The sequence below is a fragment of the Cebidichthys violaceus genome, unplaced genomic scaffold, assembly GCF_023349555.1.
Source record: "Cebidichthys violaceus isolate CVI_PGR_0920_01 unplaced genomic scaffold, fCebVio1.0.p SCAF_17, whole genome shotgun sequence".
NCBI classification, from domain to species: Eukaryota; Metazoa; Chordata; class Actinopteri; order Perciformes; family Stichaeidae; genus Cebidichthys; species Cebidichthys violaceus.
Genome location: NW_027176340.1, coordinates 5,990,315 through 6,010,679, shown reverse-complemented (window position 1 = coordinate 6,010,679; position 20,365 = coordinate 5,990,315). Strand labels below are relative to the sequence as shown.

At 38.2% G+C, this 20,365-nt stretch overlaps 1 protein-coding gene across 1 annotated transcript; it reads left to right on the top strand.

Annotated features, from left to right (window-relative positions):
- The first annotated feature begins 4,971 nt into the window (after positions 1 to 4,971).
- LOC137873870 (dual specificity calcium/calmodulin-dependent 3',5'-cyclic nucleotide phosphodiesterase 1B-like) lies at positions 4,972 to 19,609 on the top strand. The gene is made up of 14 exons (XM_068712337.1): positions 4,972 to 5,148; positions 7,167 to 7,280; positions 8,582 to 8,764; positions 9,233 to 9,299; positions 9,427 to 9,543; positions 9,920 to 10,060; positions 11,131 to 11,231; positions 12,645 to 12,770; positions 13,770 to 13,871; positions 14,042 to 14,162; positions 16,848 to 16,929; positions 17,155 to 17,272; positions 18,273 to 18,409; positions 19,125 to 19,609. Exons 1-14 carry the CDS (start codon positions 5,096 to 5,098, stop codon positions 19,217 to 19,219), a joined length of 1,557 nt encoding a protein of 518 aa, XP_068568438.1. The 5' UTR covers positions 4,972 to 5,095; the 3' UTR covers positions 19,220 to 19,609.
- The last annotated feature ends 756 nt before the right edge of the window (positions 19,610 to 20,365 follow it).

Sequence of the window (20,365 nt, the reverse complement as noted above, 5' to 3'; positions counted from 1 at the left end):
ACCAAAAGTGCTTGTCTCTAAATTTAGATGAACTTTAGTGATTTTATTTTGCAACCAGCACATTCACTATTTTCCCTCCCTTCCCACCCTATTCTGAAGCTGTATCCGTTCGGTTGCCACATTGGACATCTGGATGTTCACACCTGTTTGTGTGCAGCTTGTGTGTGTATGTCCAAGGGGACATGTCAAGTCTCAAAACTATACGAACAAACTAGAATTATCGCCTCGTGGTCTGTCCAAAATGTCATGACTTCATCATTTTATTTTATTAGACAATTGTGTGGAATTGACATAATTCCACTCAAGAATTCTTGAGTTATGGCCAGAAATGTGTTTTGTGAGTTCACAGTGACCTTTGACCACCTAAAAAAAGAATGTGAGTGATGCCTTCAGACACAAGCTATTAAGTTAGCTTGAGTAACATTACAAATAGCCTATTCATATTGAGATCATGCTGGAATATCAATTTGACTTTGTAAACGTCTTCAAGTTAACTAGCCATAGAAAATGGCATTTTTGAATTTCTCTTATATTTATATGTTATTTCAATCAAGCACAGTCAGTCAACCAGTATGCCTTTAAACTCAACATATTCATGACATTTTGTATTTGTTTTAGAAATAATTTATTGTATCTAAATCTATGGGTGGGTTATAGGAATGATCTCTTTTGCATTACGACTCTGTATTATGTTACTTGCTCTGTACCCACGTTTATAACCAACCCAGTACTTTTGACCAGTTTAAATATAAGCGTTAATAGGCCTACAACCTAAAAAATGCTGTTTTTCCTCCTGCCAAAAAGTGATAACCATGTCACTGAAAGGCTATTTATGTCTCAAAATGACTTGATTACAGTCAAGTGTTATAGATCATAGCCCACGCTAACCCTAGCCCACTCTTTTTTGTGTAATGATAGTAGTGCTTTCCGCTTGTCCTCATTTTGATGATCTTGTCTCTATCCAGTCTGCTGCTCCACCCCCAACACTTAAGGTATTTTATTTTAACAAATAAAACAAACGAGCTCAGCTTCTAGTATTATGAAGTTCTGGACATAAGCGATAATTATATTCTGTGGAAGCATAAATCTCATTGAATGTACTACAGAGATGATCCGATGATTTAATGAATCACTGTATTTAAAATACTGAGCACTTTGTTGTTGAATATTCAACAGCACTGAGGCTGCATATTTAAAAGTGTGTGATGAATAAAATCACCCGTCTTAACATGCAACACAACTGATAATTAAACTAAAAGTTAAAAAAAAGAAATAAAAACACCTGTCTTAGTTGACCGTGTCCGTCTCTTGATCTTGTCCTGGTGAATGACACCGCTAACTTGTTGATGTAATTTGCTGTTTGCTTGAAGTCTGTTACTTGTTGCTTTAATGTGAATTTTTTATGATGTTTGTTTTACTTTTTGCTTTTTGTGTGAAACTTCTATGCTGCCATCTTGGCCATGGTCTCCTTGGAAAAGAGATTCTAAATCCCAATTGGATAATCCTGGATAACTATTATCCTGGATAAATTAAAGTTAAATAAATAAAGGGGTAAAATCTCTTTCAACTCCACACTAACACTCACTAACCCTACCAACCTGCCGCCAGTCTTGTTCATCAGCAAGACACGTTTTAAGGCTCTGCATGCAAATTAACAGTGGATCCTGTTCTTAGACCCTGAGGACAGTTAATGGTGGAAACTCTGTTCCTGAAATAAGTCTCTCTGCTGATTGTGTTGGTGACACAGAGCCTCTCCTGACACTTGGCATCACACACACACACACACACACACACACACACACACACACATACTGTACACACACTGCAAAATACAGTATAAATACACAGAGGAAAGGACTAGATGTATCCGAGAGTGTAAACACAGAGCAGCATAGATTAACATAAACTACAGCACTATATACACACCTTCAAACAGAGGACACATGCTGGATTTACAGTAACACACAGAGGCACAAAGCTCATTCTGTGTTTCTGTAACACTTTCACACACACGCACAAATTGTCTTGAGCAGCGGTCAGAGCCAAGGGTCATGACACCGACTTGCAAGATGCACAGAGCAGCTGATAGACATCTCAGTCTTGTGACATGGCGGACCACACTGGAACGGTAAGACTGCCTTTATTGGTTTACTTTTCATACTGTACACTTTACTAAAGCTTTCAGTGACAGTCCTGTGTTGTTGTGGACCATAAAGTAGCAGAAGAGTTAGATTTGTGTATTCAGTGAATGGTGTCTTGTTCAGTGAGGTGTCACTGTGGGTTTTTTTTTGCAACATGCAGACATACTTGCGCTTGTTCTCATCAATGATATGACAACTAAAATACAGTATGTTGTCATTTTTACCACCAGTTCAATGTTTAATGAATTTCAAACAAACTAAATAATTTACTGATTTTCTCCCGTAACACTACTGATTTCACATTTTGTGGTTTATTCATGTTTAAGTTAAAATTTAAGATAATGATAATGATGATGAAATTATATGGTCGGGAGCAAACAAAGTATGTACAGTTAATTAAAGGGTCGGTTTACCTTAATTATCAAAACTTTTGACCTGCTTTTTTTTGGTTTAGGTTTTGAGCTAACTATCTCTGAGAGTTTCTATCTTCATCCCCAACACAATGAAGATGAATGGAATTGTAGTTGTGGTCTAAGAGTCTTCATTCATCATTGCGACTCTGTTAGGCTGTACGTTGGCACAGCTGTGCTTGGAGCTAGGTTTGTAACATGCTCGCAATAATAATGCTTACTTGCTGTTTACAATACCTCTTACCTTCACTATCTTAGTTTTGCATGTTAACATAAGATTAGTTAATAAGCTCTAAATACAGTTATTTTATTAAGAATTTGGTCATAAATCAAACTATTGGACGGATTCAAAATTGTGATCGAATGACAGACTTAGAGGTAAATTAAAGAGATCACCAAAGTTCTACCGATTCATCAATAGTGGTAGAGATATGAGTCCTGACCAAACTGGTGGTCTGACCGGGCGACATTGCAACACAGTCACACTGCTAGTGTGGCAAAACAAATACATATATTAACATATCTTCGAAGGGACAATGTCCTTGTCACTCTGTATGATCCATAAGACACACTGTCGATAGTGTTCAAGGACTATTTCTTTGGTGAAAAGTAGATCCAATGAAAATGATTTGCAGCATATTCTGTGGATTATTTAGAACAAGAGGAATACTGTTCCTAAAAGGAGAGATGTGTGGTGAGGTGACAGAATACTCTCTTTAGTCAAACCAGCATTGACTTGGTATAAGGTTCATCCAAGAGAAACTTGAGATGAGCCTTTGACCCTTTGACCATTGTATTCAGTCAAAAAACCCTTTGACTTGGGTGAAATCCCTTTGATTCCACTCTCCGTGCCCCTCAGTACCCTCGGTCTCTTGAACATCTAGTTCCCATGTAGAGACACGTCACATTTAGATGATTTATGGTGTCACAGAGTCAGATTTCTCTCCCTGAAGTGTACGGCTTAGTGAGTAATAATTGGCTCATATCACTGAGAGGACAGAGAGAGAGATCAGAGGGATCGTCATCATCAGAGGGAGACGGATGGAGAAAAAATAAATAAAACAGTTTAGAGTGTAAAGCAAGAGGCTGGCAAGCACACAAAGGAAAGCTCGTATTGAGTTTTTAAAGGCTTGTAAGTGACACTAGATGAATTACTTTTCCTAAATGTTGAATTGACATTACAGATTACTGTGTAAGTCTATCGCAGGAGCATCATTCTCTGGCATTCTTGATTCTCTTTTTTTTGCTACATTAAAACATAAAACATGTTGGTGAAAACAAAACAGCTCAAAGTGACACAGGAGATGGAGAATCATATGTTGCGATGTTACTTCTCATCATTTTTGCAATATGTTGAGCCATGTCAAAGAGCATGGGAGCATGAGAGTCAGTCTGACCCAGCAGCCAAAGCAAGACAAGCAAGGAGGGAGGCGGACAGCAGGCAGGGGGTTTTCCCATGCAAGCCACGTTGTCACACAGCTCTCACAATACTCTATAAATAAAGACTAGTAATGTATTTAGGACCTAGAACTATAAAAGTGTTTAGTGACGACGTTCATTGTCTCGTCTGATCTGGCAGGTTTGTGTGCTTTCCATGGACAAAAAAACGTTTCTTCTCTTTACTGCCCAGAAAACACTGACTTTTATTGTTGTGACATTTCCAATAAAAATATTTTGACTCCGCTTTCGAAGTAAATTGTTGATATAATCCTAATTATGATTTTAGGCTCTGTGCTGTTGATTGAAGGTGCCACGGCTGGCTCTGTGGCTGCACTTTTTTATTTTGTAAAAATACATCTCTGACACCATATTTATTTTCTTTTTGCATAGTGAATCCTGCAAATCAACTTCAGCTAAAACAGATTAGTAAAATCAAAGAAGCAGCCTGTCAAAGCAGTCAAAGAAAATGCAGTTAAATGTTTGGGTGGCTATTTCCTGTGCAGCGCAGTATCAAGCACAGCAGTTAACCTATCTAGCTGTTGTGGGTGGCTTTTGAGGACAAGCTTTGTTTATGTATTTTGGTTCGGGTAACTGGTAGGTTTCAGTGAAAGACTCTCTGTGTAGTTCCCTAATTTGCGGCTGCGGTGGAAAATTCTCATTGGGGATTTGAGTACACGCGGCTTGAAAGCCTCGCAGTCAACACTTCATCAGTGAGTGAGGTCAACTCACTCACACTTCACTCAACGTGTGTACACATATACACAAACACTCACTCACTGACAAAGACACACTCTCTCTCTCTCTCGCTCTCTCTCTCTCTCTCTCTGTCTTTTTTTCTCTCTCTCACACACACACACACACACACACTGACACAGTTTGGGCCTGCCTAACCAATCAGAGTGAAGTGGAGTCGGTCCCCCCAGAAGTGGGTGGGAGAGCTGTTGAAACAGAAGTCTGTCTTAGAACACACAAAGTTTGCGTTGGAGGTTTGGAGAACTTTTCTGCTTAGAGCTTCTGCAATAATTTTCCTTTTTTTTCATCCAGTTATTGTTTTTTTTTTTTTATTGAACTCTGGGGTCCATTAGGGCTCAGCTTGAGTGTGGAATGGCTGAACTGGTGCGAATCCGTAAGAAACGGCTGCAGATCCCCATCTCTAGGTAAGACAGGGTAAAGATTAGCGCAGATGATATCATAGTTAGATACCTACACGTCTAGCCGTTCTGTGACTGCATTAATAAAGCTGGAGGACTTTACCAAACATGCTACATCTTTACATTGAACATGATTGATCACTGTTGGGTGCAGTAAGGCTGTCTGCATCACATTCTGAGTTTTCTTGTTTTGCAGCAATGGAAATATGTGAGTCAAAAATACAACCTGTACAGCATAGTGATGAGTGATAATGCAGCAGCACTCTGCAGATTTTTTTGACTCAAAGAATTGTATCTTTACTTTGAAAAGTATCCTATAAACAATATAGTTGCCCTCTTATTTTTAATTTGCAAGAGATTTTACATATTTCATGCATTCATCAAGATGTTCTCCTACTACACTTAACAGCATGAGAGCAAACACTTGTCACTCCAAGTAGTTCTGTGAACACTCATCTTACTCCGTGGTAGGAAAATGTGCTGCAGAGGTGACAAGTCATGTGGTTTTGTTTTGGTTAACACTATAATGCATTATATGATATGTATATGTCTGCAGTGTTCAGAGCTGGGGTTATTTTTTGCCATAAATTCATTCACTTCTCATGTCATGAAAGTCTTTTTTTTTGTTTCAATTCATAACAATTTTATAGTGGTATGAAATATGATCTGATAGGGGTTCATGTTAGCATTTTTACTCTCAATAAAATGAATGCAGACACATGAATATATTTCTATTTTGATTTGTGCTGACAAAGCTGTTACCATTCAAACTCTTCTACATTACTGTGCACGTAGTAAAAATGACACTATGTGTAGATTCAACAAAGCCTGGGCCAAAGGAGGATTTGTCATTTCTCTCTATAAACATAGTTTCACAAGTGCACTTGACAAGTAATTTCCTGTAAACGTCCTGTCTAGAGGCTCTTCTACTGTGAACAGCTTAAACAAAAAAGACTGTGTTATCATGAAAGATTACTTGAGATTGAAAGTGAGCAGTGGCATTCAGATGCATGCTATTTTTATGACTGAACAGCTTTTGAAAGCCCCTGCCAGCGTGATAAACACTTGAAAAGCTGTGAGCGTCTCATCTCCAGGAGTTGTCTCCATGGCGCGCGGCATGACGCGGTTTGAACACGATCCTTCTAGTCACGTTAGCGTACGCACAGCACATCAACATGTCTAAGAGAAATCAGCTGTGTTATCAGATCAAATTTATCTCTCTTTCAAATGGCTACAGAGAAAATCAAAATCCAATCAGAAAAGATTGAACGATTCCACTTCTGTAAACTACAGGTGATATTTTTCACCAGCGCTTAATGCTGCTGTGAAAGCTTTTGGATTTACCACTGTGATGAGATTACATTAACACGCTGCAGGTGGGCAACTTTCTAACATGTGCTCTAGCATTTGCTTTTTATCATGCTGTAGGAAATTAATTCTGTTCCAACAGTTCTCTATGGTAATTTGATTTAACGTTTCAAATTGAGCAACATGTTCTCAGACAAGATCAGAATGTGGCCAAGACTTAAAAACTCAAAAACATAATTTTTCTTGGAGCCCACTTTGACAAAATGTGGGTTACATAAGACCCTAACCATGGGAAGTTTTCCTCTCATGGAAAATTTGGCACTAATGATGCCCTTTTGCCACTGGCTTCTGGCTTTCTTTGGACCGCTTGGCATTTAAATCACTTCCAAATGGACTCTTTCCTTTCGGGAAGATTTCTCAACCTGTTAAAGCATACCTCGTTTCACCAACTCAAGACAGTGACAAGCGCTGTCAATTTACAGAGCTGTGTTTCACACAAAGTCTTTCTTTTGAAGCTATAACTTTTATTTCTGTATCCGGTGGGATTTAAGGTGAAGGCTTTGATGCCAAACTGCTGTAACCTCCAACCATTTTCACACAACCATTACCTCTCGGCAACTGCTGTTTTGAGAGGTGAAAACAGTTACTGCACTGCATCTGCCTTTTTATTTTGCTGCAGTGTTCACAATCAAATGAATGACTGTGTTTCCTTCCAGGCTGAAGAGCATGCTCAAGCAGCTGGAGGAGAAAGATGTTGACTTTGAAGAAATCAAAAAGAATCTGGATTTCACAGCGTCATTACTGGAGGCAGTTTATCTCGATGGAACAAGGTAGAATATAGTGGAATCATTTGATGTTGATATTTTCTGCTCTCTTTTAGCTCTTTCAGTGAACTGTTAATTCATTTAAGACGCAAATGGGCATAAAGGTCCCACAAACGGCCTGAAAGGGCGTAAAAGACTAGAACTATACCAAACTGTTACTGCATCTACAGCCACTTATCTTTAGAAAGGCTAGCACATTAAGACAACCATTCACTCTCACATAAATGGGCAATTTTGTGTCACCAAATTTGCTAACCTGCACGCCGTGAGAAAACTGGCACACCCAAAGGAAACTCTTATAGAGGGTTGTAAGACGACAATATCACTTTTTATTTATCTGAAAAGATGTATTTACTGAAAAATAAAAGCACTTATGGATCGCTTTCCTTTGTCTGGTGCCCTCAAATAACTAACAAGGCACCTGTAAATATCAGCGTAACACTGACTATCAGATGCAAAAACGCCAATAAAAAGTCATGAATCTTTCACATATTGGCATTAAACAAAAGAAAGCCCAGACCATCTACAATAAGTACTATGCTATATGGAATAGTTTCATCATGATCAGATGAGACATGTTTCCACTGAACAGGAGCGGTAACCTGCAGTGCTTAGAAATGAAGCCAACACGGAAATGACAAAATCTGCAGTTCTTCAAATGTCCACCTGAGCTGGCTCCAAACGGGAGTCAATCTCCAAAGTAAACATGTTCACAGTCTTGTACAAAAAAAATGTTAACTAATATCTCTGTTTATGACAACTGTACGGGATGAATTTTTATATAACTCACCCGTTTAAATTATATCAAGAATTACAGCTTTGAGTGACAGGTGGGTGCGGTTTGAGGTCACTATAGCTGCTACCCATCTGCTCTGCTGTCGCCCTACCTCATCTCTGCTCCACCGACGATTCGCCTCTCTTTCCAATTTTAGAGTGCGACGTCTGGAGTCACCCACTTTGAGCTTCACAACGGCTCCTCAGCTAACCTATGGGTGACGTGACAGAAACTATGTCCTTAATTTATACAGTCTATGGGTCTAACACACTACATCACTTCCTCACTCTCTTTTTCACTACTCCCTGTATAAGAGACATTCCAGGAGTTACTCTATAATGAGTCACATAACTGTGGCAGAAATCAGTGGGCGCTATATAGTGAACGCTGTATTAACACACTCAATTCTGACACTAAATATAGTGCATCATGAGTGATTTTGGACACAGCGACTGATTCACCTACGGAGCTTTAATCCAGTATTTGCCATGTGTGACTATGTTGTCACACCCTCGTGCGTTGTCTCTCTCAGGCAGTGTCCGGAGTCTGAGGACGACCTTCAGCAGCTGCAGTCAGACGGCGTGCCTTCAGAGGTCACCGACTGGCTGGCTTCCACCTTCACCCAGAGGGTTCGGCGGCCTGTACGACGCCCAGATGAGAAGCCCAAGTTCCGCAGCATTGTGCATGCAGTGCAGGCTGGGATATTTGTGGAGAGGTAAAATAACACTTGTTCATTTTATCTTCTATTTATAAAAGGTCATGCTTTTTTAGAGAAGGCCTGTATGATTAGTCAGGATATGTGATACTTGTCTGTAATAAGGCAGCTGCTGCAGAGAAGAAACAGAACCAGTCATACAAATATATGTTATATGAGAAATAAATACAATAAAATAAGGAAACTATAATCTCATACTATAAAACTCACATTGTAAATGACTGACTTCCACATCTGTCCTATAACTCTAATACAAGCTCATGCAGTGTTGTTACTCACACAGCCACAGAAAACACAGACAGCTGCACTGCACTGTGAAACATTAGCCTCCTTTTCTCTTTAAAACATCCTCGCAAAGGGGACAGGGACCTTGGAGGATTTATATAAACAGCTCCTGAGACGAGTTAGCTGCACAGTGTCAACATCTGAACTTTAACTGAACTCAACATAAACACCGCATTATTTCAGGATGTTCAAGAGGGCCTACACAGCCGCCATGCCAGACGAACCTGCAGTGGTCGTAAACTGCCTCAGGGTAAGCCTCCACTAATCATCAATCTCTCCACGCGTCGAGTGCAATAAATCGAACATCACAAAAGGGACTGTATACACATTACAAGTATGTATCAATAACACATTTACTCTCCCCTCCTTCTCTTCAGGATGTTGACCGCTGGAGCTTTGACGTGTTTGCTCTGAACTCCGCCAGCTCTGATCACGCCCTACGAACTCTGTTCTTTGAGCTGATCACCAGATATGGCCTCAACAGCCGTTTTAAGGTCTTTTAACTTTGGACTTTATTGCACGGTTTATATATTGCACTTCCCATAAAATATGTTATGATAGAAATGTAAAAAAAACATCAGTGCTTTGGATAACAAATGTTGCAGTAATATGATCATTCTTTCTCTTGTAACCTCAGCTATTTTGGGAAATGTGTGTTGCAACTGCAGATTTAATCAGGCATATGGGTTTTATTATCTTATTTGGAACAATGGGTTTGCCAGATTATGTGTGCAAATCGCATGCATCATACCGTAAACCCTGTCAATCCTAGCCACAACTGTTTTAGCTTTTATTGTTGACACAAACTTTGTGAACGTTGGATTTCAAAACTCGACTGCGACTTTAATGATTATGTTCTGCACTTTGCAGATCCCCATCTCGTGCCTGACACAGTTCCTGTCTGCATTGGAGAGAGGATACAGCAAACACAACAACCCCTACCACAGCCACGTTCATGCTGCTGATGTGACTCAGACGCTGCACTGCCTGCTTCTGCGCTCTGGACTCGTGGTACACCTGGCTCACATAAATACTGTTCATGTTGGTGCTGCATCACATTTTTAAAGGATGAGGCTGGTGTTTTTGTATATTGTCCCAATTGTCTACATATCCAATGAATAGACCAAGGATGTACGAACTAGTTCTGAATTTCAGCTTAACTTGACCATAAGTCTGTCTTTAAATACCTTCAGTCAGACTGTTCTGCTTTACTTATTGTCAAGCAATCGCATGAAAAGACCCAAATCAACAATGCGTTAGTCTCTGTCAGACTTGCCTATCCTGTCTGTGGCACTCAGCTGCACGTCCATTTGTTCCTTCTGAAGATTTAAATTTTAAAAAACAGCGATGTACTTTTCTAAAACAGCTGTCCACTGTCATTTTAAGCAACATCACTCTTTTGGTGACCATTTTCAGCGGCACATTGACACACATTTGGTTCACTTCTACAGTATTAAATACAATAAAAACCATGTCATGTGGATGGATCGCCACAATTTTTGCATATGCATTCATGATCCCCAGAGGATGAAGCCTAATGACTTTGGTGATCCTGTGATTTTGCTTCTAGCGCCACCATGAGGTTGACATTTGTGGCTTTCAATGAAATGTCTCAACAGCTACTGGATGGATTGCCCTCTGGATAAATAATCTCTTAACTTTTAATCTAGTGGCATCATCAAGTCAAATTGTTAATTTGTCCATTACTTATACAATGATAGTTTATGAGGAAACACATCTTAATCTTAGAACCATTTATAACATTTTACCTGCAAGCTTAATATCTGTATTTCAGTATTGTCCTTGTAAGCATGTTAGCGTATGACTTGTATTCAAGTTTTTGGACAACAATGGATATCTATAAGGTGTATCAGGCTTTGGCTACACAGGTAATGCTCAAAAGGAATAATTCTTTGTTGGCTTTGGTCTTCTCATAGGATTTGTTGACGATAAGAAAAAGAAGCCTCATCATTTCAATCCAAGTGATTAAGAACTGTTCCTCTCACAATACACTGTGTGCACCCTGCTACACATACAGTTTGTTTTTATATCTATCTGTGTCGTCCCTTGTGTCTATCAAGCACTGGCTGACAGAGCTTGAGGTGATGGCGTCACTATTTGCTGCGGCCATCCATGACTATGAGCACACAGGGACCACAAACAACTTTCACATCCACACAAAGTAAGCTCATATTCTGAAACTTATTTTACTAACCCTGTCTTATAAAGCACCCGGCTATATATATATATATATATATATATATATATATATATATATATATATATATATATATATATATATATATATATATATATATATATTTATATTTTTATATTTATATTTAGGCTGCATCCTGTTGTGACATTTGCAAAAAAGTAAGAGATGTCAGGCAATGTAGGACTAGTAAGGTAATGTTTCTTAGATGCAATTTTAGAAAGAGTGAATAGAGAGAACACTAAAGCAAACACATCTTCATGGAGGGAACGCAGTATTTTTAGATGTTGATTTTCCACATAGGAGGGCTGAAGATCACAGTCTCTTGGCACCCATTATCATGCTTTATTTTGGGAAAAATTATCGTCCACAATAGACATGTCTTAGTTTCAGAATCTAAACCCAAACAGTATATATCCTAACATCGCACTCCACCCAAAATATACCTTATAGTGTCCTGTAGGCTGGAAATTTGGAAGTTTAGCTGACAGCTGTCTCTCAGTAAAGGACAGGTTCTAGGCGTTGCTTACATCTAGCCAAATCCATATTGCCACAGCATATCAAAGTATACTTTTTTTTTATTATAGAAACCATCACTTTTCCTAGAAAACATCACAACAATTTCTAAATTCAGACCTTATTGTTGAATATATTCAATCGCTTGTTCACAAAGTCGCCTCCCTCAGGGGAAGGGGAAATTTTTCCAAGTTATTTCCAGTATAATTACAGACAAATTACATAGTTTTTACCAGGACTCCATATCTTCCTAGGAAATTAAATGAATTTGGAAATTATGGATCCGTACAATAAGGTTGTTTTTTTTTTACCATGAAATGTTATAATAATTAAAAAAAACATTGTAACCATCATGAATTCAAGCTGACGGTGCAGCTTCCTTCTCTGTGAAGAATAAAAGTAAACTTTTAAAAGCCCCCAGAAGACCACTTTAGCACACAGCTGAATGTTTTCTTTGAAGACATTTTCAGAAGTGTTTTATTTTATGTTTGGTTGAACAAAATAATCACTAATTGGAATTTTTTTCCCAATGTACTTTGTTACCCATCTAATAATGTAGATTATGCAAATGAGGGGACACAGGATGCCTGATTGAGAAATTAGTTAATTAGCTTGCTATACTGAGTCATTAATACCCACATGGTGCCTGTTTTTATCACATCCTACTCTCTCTTCCGCACTTCAAATTCATCATTACATTGTGCTTAAATTACTCCCTGAGGACTCACCTCCTCTCCTCCTCCTTGCTTCACCACAACAGAATTGTACAACTACACTTCAATGCTTATTAACACTCTGTAAACTCCCTTTCTCTTCTCTGTTCTGATCTCCTCCTCTCTTGCTCTTTCACTCTCTGTCTGCCAGGTCAGAGTTCGCGTTGATCTACAATGATCGGTCGGTACAGGAAAGCCATCATCTGAGTGCAGCGTTTCGCCTGCTGCAGGACGACCAAATGAACATCTTCACTAATTTGACAAGAGAGGAATGGATGTAAGACGACTATGTTTTCACCATCTTAAATTCTGTTGCTTATCGTCGTTTCAGTTGGAGAAACTTAGGTCGAGGGATTGACCATTTACGGAAAATAGTTACGCAGACTTGGCAGAAAAGAGCTCTTAAAAAATCTGAGCAGCTACAAGGCTTCTGTGAGGAGATCTAAACCCCCTAATAACGGATAAGTAAACATAGAATAGTTAAAGGGGACATTTCATTCAAATTTCACCCGCAGAACAAGTTTGTCCCCACATGGTGCCTCAGGCTGTGTGAAAGGGGCTTCGGCCAGAAAGGGGCCAGAAAGGGACTCCACGAGGGCATGTGTCCGTCCGACATGGATTGTCCTTAAATGAGACTTTTAGTCCTTACCAGCTACAAGGCTGCTCCTCTAGCTGACCCTGACCTCTGACCTCTTGAAATCAAATTTCTCCTTCAAAAATCAATAACAGATCACGTTGCTATTTCTGTTTTGTGACTCATCCACTAAACAGCAATAGAATAGAAACTGATAGATACTGACTGCACCATCTATCAATCAGAGATGTCATCAGTGAGCTAAAATCATCGTATTTTGTCATTCGCTTTAACAATGTGATATGTATTGTACATACACAATTAAAAGTGAAAAAAGTTAACTACGGTTGATGGATATTGGCATCAGCACACTTTCTCTCAACGTGTGTGTAAATAATCCATTCCTGCGCTTTGTGAAGAGAAAATATTCAAACTGTTATAAAATGTATAATCATGGAGGCTGATGCTTAAAATATCACACATACAGTATGTGACTGTTTTATTCATGGAAGCGCTCTGCAGATATCACCAAAGAAAAACACCAGCAGCATAATGTAGTGGGCTTTTATAGCAGTCAGCATTACCATGGGAACAAGAAAATCCATCAGGAAATCTACAAAAGCTTACCCCATTAAGTCTACTGTTTTTATTCTGTACAGTTACTTCCCATAGTGCAAGGTCTTTGTGTGTTTTTGTTCATAGGGAGCTGCGATCACTTGTTATAGAGATGGTGCTGTCCACAGACATGTCCTCCCACTTACTGCAAGTCAAAGGGATGAAATCCTGTCTACAACAACAAGAAAGGTAACACTAATGGACTGTGCTGTTCGGTCACGCTGGCGCACAATCAAGAGGCCATGAAATAAACTGTGATTCAGATGATTCCTGCCAAAAAGAGAAATTAGTGTCAAGCTGGCTGGTGTCAAGTCTGCTTTTTTTCAAAATCAAGTAGTGCATCATGTTTTTTTCAACAGGATTGACAAGCCAAAAGCACTGTCTCTGTTACTCCACACGGCTGACATTAGCCATCCATCCAAGCCCTGGGTACTGCACTCTCGCTGGACCACAGCCCTGATGGAGGAGTTTTTCAGGCAGGTATGAACTCTAATAATAAACCTGAACTGACAGTGTGACTCTTTCTCTCCTTCTCTTAATCTCATTCTGTTACTATTATCACCCTTTGATTCAGTTGTGGTGATAATTTATTTCAGTAAAAGCAATAACGCAGTATAAAAATACTCCATTGCAAGTAGAAGCCCTGCATCCAAAATTCAGAGTGAAAGTACAAAAGTATCAACAATAAAATGTACTTTAAGAATCAAAAATTAAAGTACTAGCAAAGCAGAGTGGCTGCTGTGTACTGTTTTATTATTAGATCAATAGAATTGATGTATTTACATGTCAGTGGTACTTGTATGTTGTCGTTGGTCAAGTTGGACTAAATCTTACCCAATTCATATACTTTTGGTAGTTTAATCTGTAACAATGAATCATATTCTATAAAATGGAGCATATGTTTTGTATGTACAATCTTAATTAGAAAAATAATAGCTGCAAAATAAATGTCACGAAGTGAAAAGTACAAAGTTACTCTCTTGAAATAAGTACAATTGAAGAATAAAGTAGCATAAAATAGAGATACTCAAGTAAATTACAAGTACCTCAGAATTGTACTTATATGCAGTACTTGAGTAAATGTATTTTGATCACCACCACGTAGATTATTGGTATATGGCCAAACACAACAGAAAACAAGCCAGAATGCTACAATGCTACATTAACTTCACATACGCTCAGATTCTTTCTTCTCTGTTCTTTTATGTCCTACTGTACGTCATCTTTACTTCTCTGAAGGGTTTGATCTGTTCTTATCTTGCTTGGCATGATTGATCTGTCAAAAGGTTGGACAACTAATAACAGCTCTACAGTTTTGTAAATGACTCAACTAAGTCAGGAAGGGGAGTGTGAAACCTTCAGAGAGATGTGTTAGTCAGAGCTAAATGAAACGACATGAATAGCACAGGTATGAAGCAGAGACAGTCAGAGGAAAGACTCTTTGAAAGGTTTACTGAACATGTACTTTGTGTGCTTGAAGCCACTTTAAACCTTCCCAGCTCAGATTTTATACCAGATGTAAAAAAATCCTCTGAGAAACGAATGCGCCAGATATGTACCAAACTATTTGATCTTGTTGACGTGGTGATGATACCTTTCAAAACTCCCAAACCTCCTGGGCCATTATAATGCAAGCTAATGATAAGCATCATTATCATCATCATTATTTTAAGTCATGTAAATAATGTTTATGTTTATGTAAAAAATACTGCAGTTACTGAAGATTATATGTCATATATATTCATGTTATTGTTATCCTATGGATTACACTATAGCCGAATCAATCACATGAATATGAATTCATTTTTGCGAGGGACATGCTGATGAAAGTAAAAGCTTTATTGATAAAGAAGAAATAGCAAATGCCTAAAAACAACCGCATGAAAACAACAACTGTACCTTTGAAAGTGTCTGGCCACTGTCTGGAACAATAGTTAGCCTACAACAGGACTACAGCAGGACTAACAGGACTACAGCAGGACTATAACAGGACTACAGCAGGACTATAACAGGACCACAGCAGGACTAACAGGACTATAGCAGGACTACAACAGGACTACAACAGAGTCTAATCTTACCCTCTTTCATCTTTGTCGACTCCGGGCTGAAGTCCTTATGGCTGCTGTCTGAGTTATTGCATACCGTCTCATATCCATTTTCTACCAAAATACCAAAACGGCATCAAAAATAAGTACATTAAAAAGAAAAGTGAAATATTTTCAAAATATAGGAAATAATGAATTAAATAAAAAATGACAAGGATAAATAAAAAGAAGCATGAGATAAATATAAGTCTGAGAATATAAACATGTATCAGACAGGGCAGGCTAGAAACAAGGATTTCCACCTTTATCTTCCCCAGTCTAAGTCTCTAATTAAACTAATACCAGAAATGTATCTTTAAATGAAGTTCGTACTTTTTAGAAGAAGGTGTATTTTCTTGACCGCTGATATGTCAAAATTCTCCTACTATTCTGATTTGCATTTCTAACAGCCTCTTCTTAATGGGGGCTGGGGGGGGAGGGGGTCTACTGCCAAGCCTCTCGGGCTTCTAAGGTTGCCAGAAACCAAAGTTCCCTGTAAATCTCTGGTAATTCCTGGGAGTTTGCTGTGCTGCCTACAAATCCCTCTGAATAGACTTCAACCTGCACTTCCAGTGCAAGTTACAGAGCTGCTTACTGACAATAAAAAAAACACACTTTTCAGGCTGTGAAGAAAACTGTCAATCTTGTGTTCACACAACCTACTTAAAATGCCATTATGTTCATACAATGCCAGATGGCAATGAGAGCATTGGCTGGTATTGTGAGGCTGGTACTTTGACTGAATGGATTTCCTGTAATTGCAGCAATACGCTTCTATGTGTTGTTCTACTTTCCTCTATTTTCACTGCCTAGAACTGGACTGGAAAAAATAGAATAGAGGATGTGTTGGGCAGTCATACTCGGTTTGGTAAATAAGATATGAGAAACCTCTCTCTGTAAAGGCTCGTTAATGTTTCTTGTGTTACTTTAAAAAAAACAAAAAAAAACGAAAGCTTGATATTCTTTGAACAATACAAAAGGTGGTGAGTGTTGCAGTCAAATACCCTTTAATAAGTTATTTTCAGGTGACGTGTGGGATGTTGTTTGAGATGTTTTTTCTCTCTCTTTCTATCTTTGTCAGGGTGATAGAGAGGCAGAGCTCGGCCTTCCCTTCTCTCCTCTGTGTGATCGAAAAAGCACCCTGGTAGCCGAGTCTCAGATCGGTATGTCTCACAAAATGCTTTCCAAAACCTGTTTCTTTCACTCAGTCCACACTTTGGTAAAGTCTTGAAACAGCAGTGAAATATATGTCATATTACACCATGTTACTTTAATCACTGAATTACATTTGGATTTCTTTAAAAAAAAAAAAAAAAAAAAAATCATATTTCAACAGCTCAGAAACACTTTATTTTCATATATTAATAAGACAACATTTTCTTTTAAAGGTTTCATAGACTTCATTGTGTATCCTACATTCTCTCTGCTGACGGACATGGCTGAAAAGATTGTTATTCCTTTGGTGGAGGAAAACCCAGGTCCACCAGACCCCTGCAACAGACACAGGTACCACATTAAGAAGGCTTGTACCCTTTTTGGAAATGTAGATTATACTCAGACGGCAACTTCCGAGTCTGAGAGGTGAAGCCAATGCAGAAGTGGCTCTATAGAATGTGTATGAGAAAATGACTCATGCCTTGTTCAGAGTTCGCTTGTACTTAGTTCCACCATCTCATGTACCTTCTGCTTACAGAAAAACAAGATGGTAAAAGTTAAAAAAAAACAAGATGGCGATGGCCAAAATGTTGAACCCGAGGTTTCAGAATGTCAGTCCACAAACCCATGGGTGACGACATGGTGACCGTCCATGGCTCTGTCTAACAAAAAAAAACTGCTTACCCTGCCAGCACCTCTAAAGACCACTAATGAACGATAAGTTGTAGTTTTACAGGTGGTCATGGTACAGTATTTCTCTGCCATGTACAATGACTTCCTGGTAAGCATGTTTTATAATACCATACGATGAAGCTGGGTTAGCTGTTTCCCCCTGCTTCCAGTCATGTGCTAAGCTATGCTAACTGTCTGCTGCCTGTAGCTTCTTATTTAACAATCTTCTCATCTAACTCTTAGCAAGAAAGCAAATAAGTGCAATTTCCCAAAATGTCAAAATGTTCCTTTAAGAGGGATTTAGATCTTTAAAGGTCTGGTGTTTAGGATTTGGCGGTGAGGTTGCAGATTGCAACCAACTACGGAGGCAGATGTGAAAACGTGAATGGCCTTATGTGTTCGCTTTGTCTGAGAAAAGAGGATGTAGAATGTAGATAGATGTACGTAGGTCATGTAGATATAAACGGCTCATTCTAAGGTAACGGAAATACAACAATTATTTTGAATTGGTTAAAGATACTCCATTTCTATCAATAGATTCCCCTCAATGCTACACACAGTACCTATAAAAAACTCATAGATGAACTCACAATGATCTAAACATGAACGAAAGAAAGACAGAAAAAAAGAAAGAAAGAAAGAAAGAAAGGTGAATAAGGGTCAAATTATTTCTCAACAGTAATCTGTGGAAGGAGAGCTCCAGAGGTCTGCAGTGGAGTCTCGCTCATATCACAGCTGAGCTGGTGAGCTTCCGCTCCACTTGGACACGACACACCGAAGACAACAAGCTCAAATGGAAGGAAAGTGGCTCAAATGGTACGTTGTATATTTATTATCATACATGATCTTACATGATTTTACTTAAACATGATCTATGTTGAGGTGAAACACTGAAGAAATAAACAACACATCTTAATTCTATTCATATTCTTATTTTAATATAGATAGATAGATAGATAGATAGATAAATAGATAGATAGATAGATAGATAGATAGATAGATAGATAGATAGATAGATAGATAGATAGTAACTTTATTGATCCCGTGAGGGGAAATTATTTCGTTACAAGCAGCAATTGGTTCCAGAGCAGCAATAGGTTACAGGTATAAAAATCTTAATATTATATATATATAAAAAAAATACACATGTCACAATACACAATATATACAATTATAATAGAGTAAATATATTGTATTGATAGTCTCAATTCTATCTCATTTACAGCAGGGCTTACCACATAACAATCCTGAGAAATGGTTGTACTTTTCTGCTCTCATCTTTTTCAACATTTCAGAATTAAAATGATCCCCTATGAAAAGTACAAATACAATATCTTTGTTCTAGATGTGTGACAGATTTGGCAGAGACAAAGCCTCTCTGCCCCATAAATGTTCTACGTCTCCTTGATTTGATTTGTTATCTGCTATCATTTCACAGTGATCTCATGAGGAGATTAACAGATAAAGATATTGTTTTCCATCCAGTTTAACAACATTTCCAATGCCTTTTCCAATCTCCTATATCCTTCAGGATTTTCAGACCCCAGTGTGACAAAAGGGCAGAGATCCAGACAAGAGGAGCTGTCAGAAAAATCACTGCAAGACCCCACTACAGATTCAAAATAGTAGACAGAACTCGTTTATTATGTGCTTCTTTTTTTTATAGATAGAATATCTTCAAAGGTTAACTGAGGTTAATGCTGAGTCACTGTTTGTAACCTTCTTATATGGTGATGGTGGGAGCTATGGGGAGGATGGTTTAAGGTTAAATTCATCTTCCCAAGGTAAGATGAAGTACATTCGCAGAAATGTCCTCATGTCTTATTTTATAGTTTACTCTGATAATTTAAATGCAAAGTGTACATGCTGGCCATGTTATACTGCATCGTGCATGTTATTAATTTAATTTGCCACCTAGACACTTGTAAGGAACATTTTACATTTAATAGTTTTACCTGTACACACATCATTTATTGTATAAAACCATAAAACCAATAAACATTGAAAATATGTAAATATGTGTCATATGATTCATTATAAGGCTGGCCTTGTTGTGGTGGGATATTGTGCCTTGTTGTTTTTTGATTAAACATTTTTTTAAAGTATTTAACTGCAAGGTTGAAGACCCTAATCTTTGATTAAACAGAAGCTGCCATCGTGCATCATTTTAACAATTATCATATTTAATTCCACGTCTGCAAAATTAATTACAACAGATTCAGTGGCGTATTCAGCAAACCCATGAAAATAATTAGTTTTTTGCCCAAAACATTTTTTTTTGCGCATTTTGACATAAAAGGCCAACTCAAGTGATATCCTAGATGTGTTTTTTCAATCCTTTTTTAAAGTAAAAAAAAAAGATAATATGCTATGCGTTTAAAAATTAAACACATGACATGTATTGCACTTCTGTCCATCCTGGGAGAGGGATCCCTCCTCTGTTGCTCTCCTTAAGGTTTCTTCCTTTTTTTCTCCCTGTTAAAGGGTTTTTTGGGGGGAGATTTTCTTGTACCGATGCAAATTTGTGAATTGTGATTTTGGCAACGCAAAATAAATTGAATTTAATTGAAGTAAACCACTTGCAAGAATTCAGTCAAGCAAAAATAGTTTGACTGTAAGAAGAGATGTTTGTAGCACATACATGATGACCATGTTTGGATCTAATGAAGGTGCTAAATGTGAATGTCCGAGCATTGATGTAGCACTAAAAAACGATTTGTTATGTAAAGATGTAGCGGAGAAGAGCATCATCCTGAGCAGAGAATTAATTCA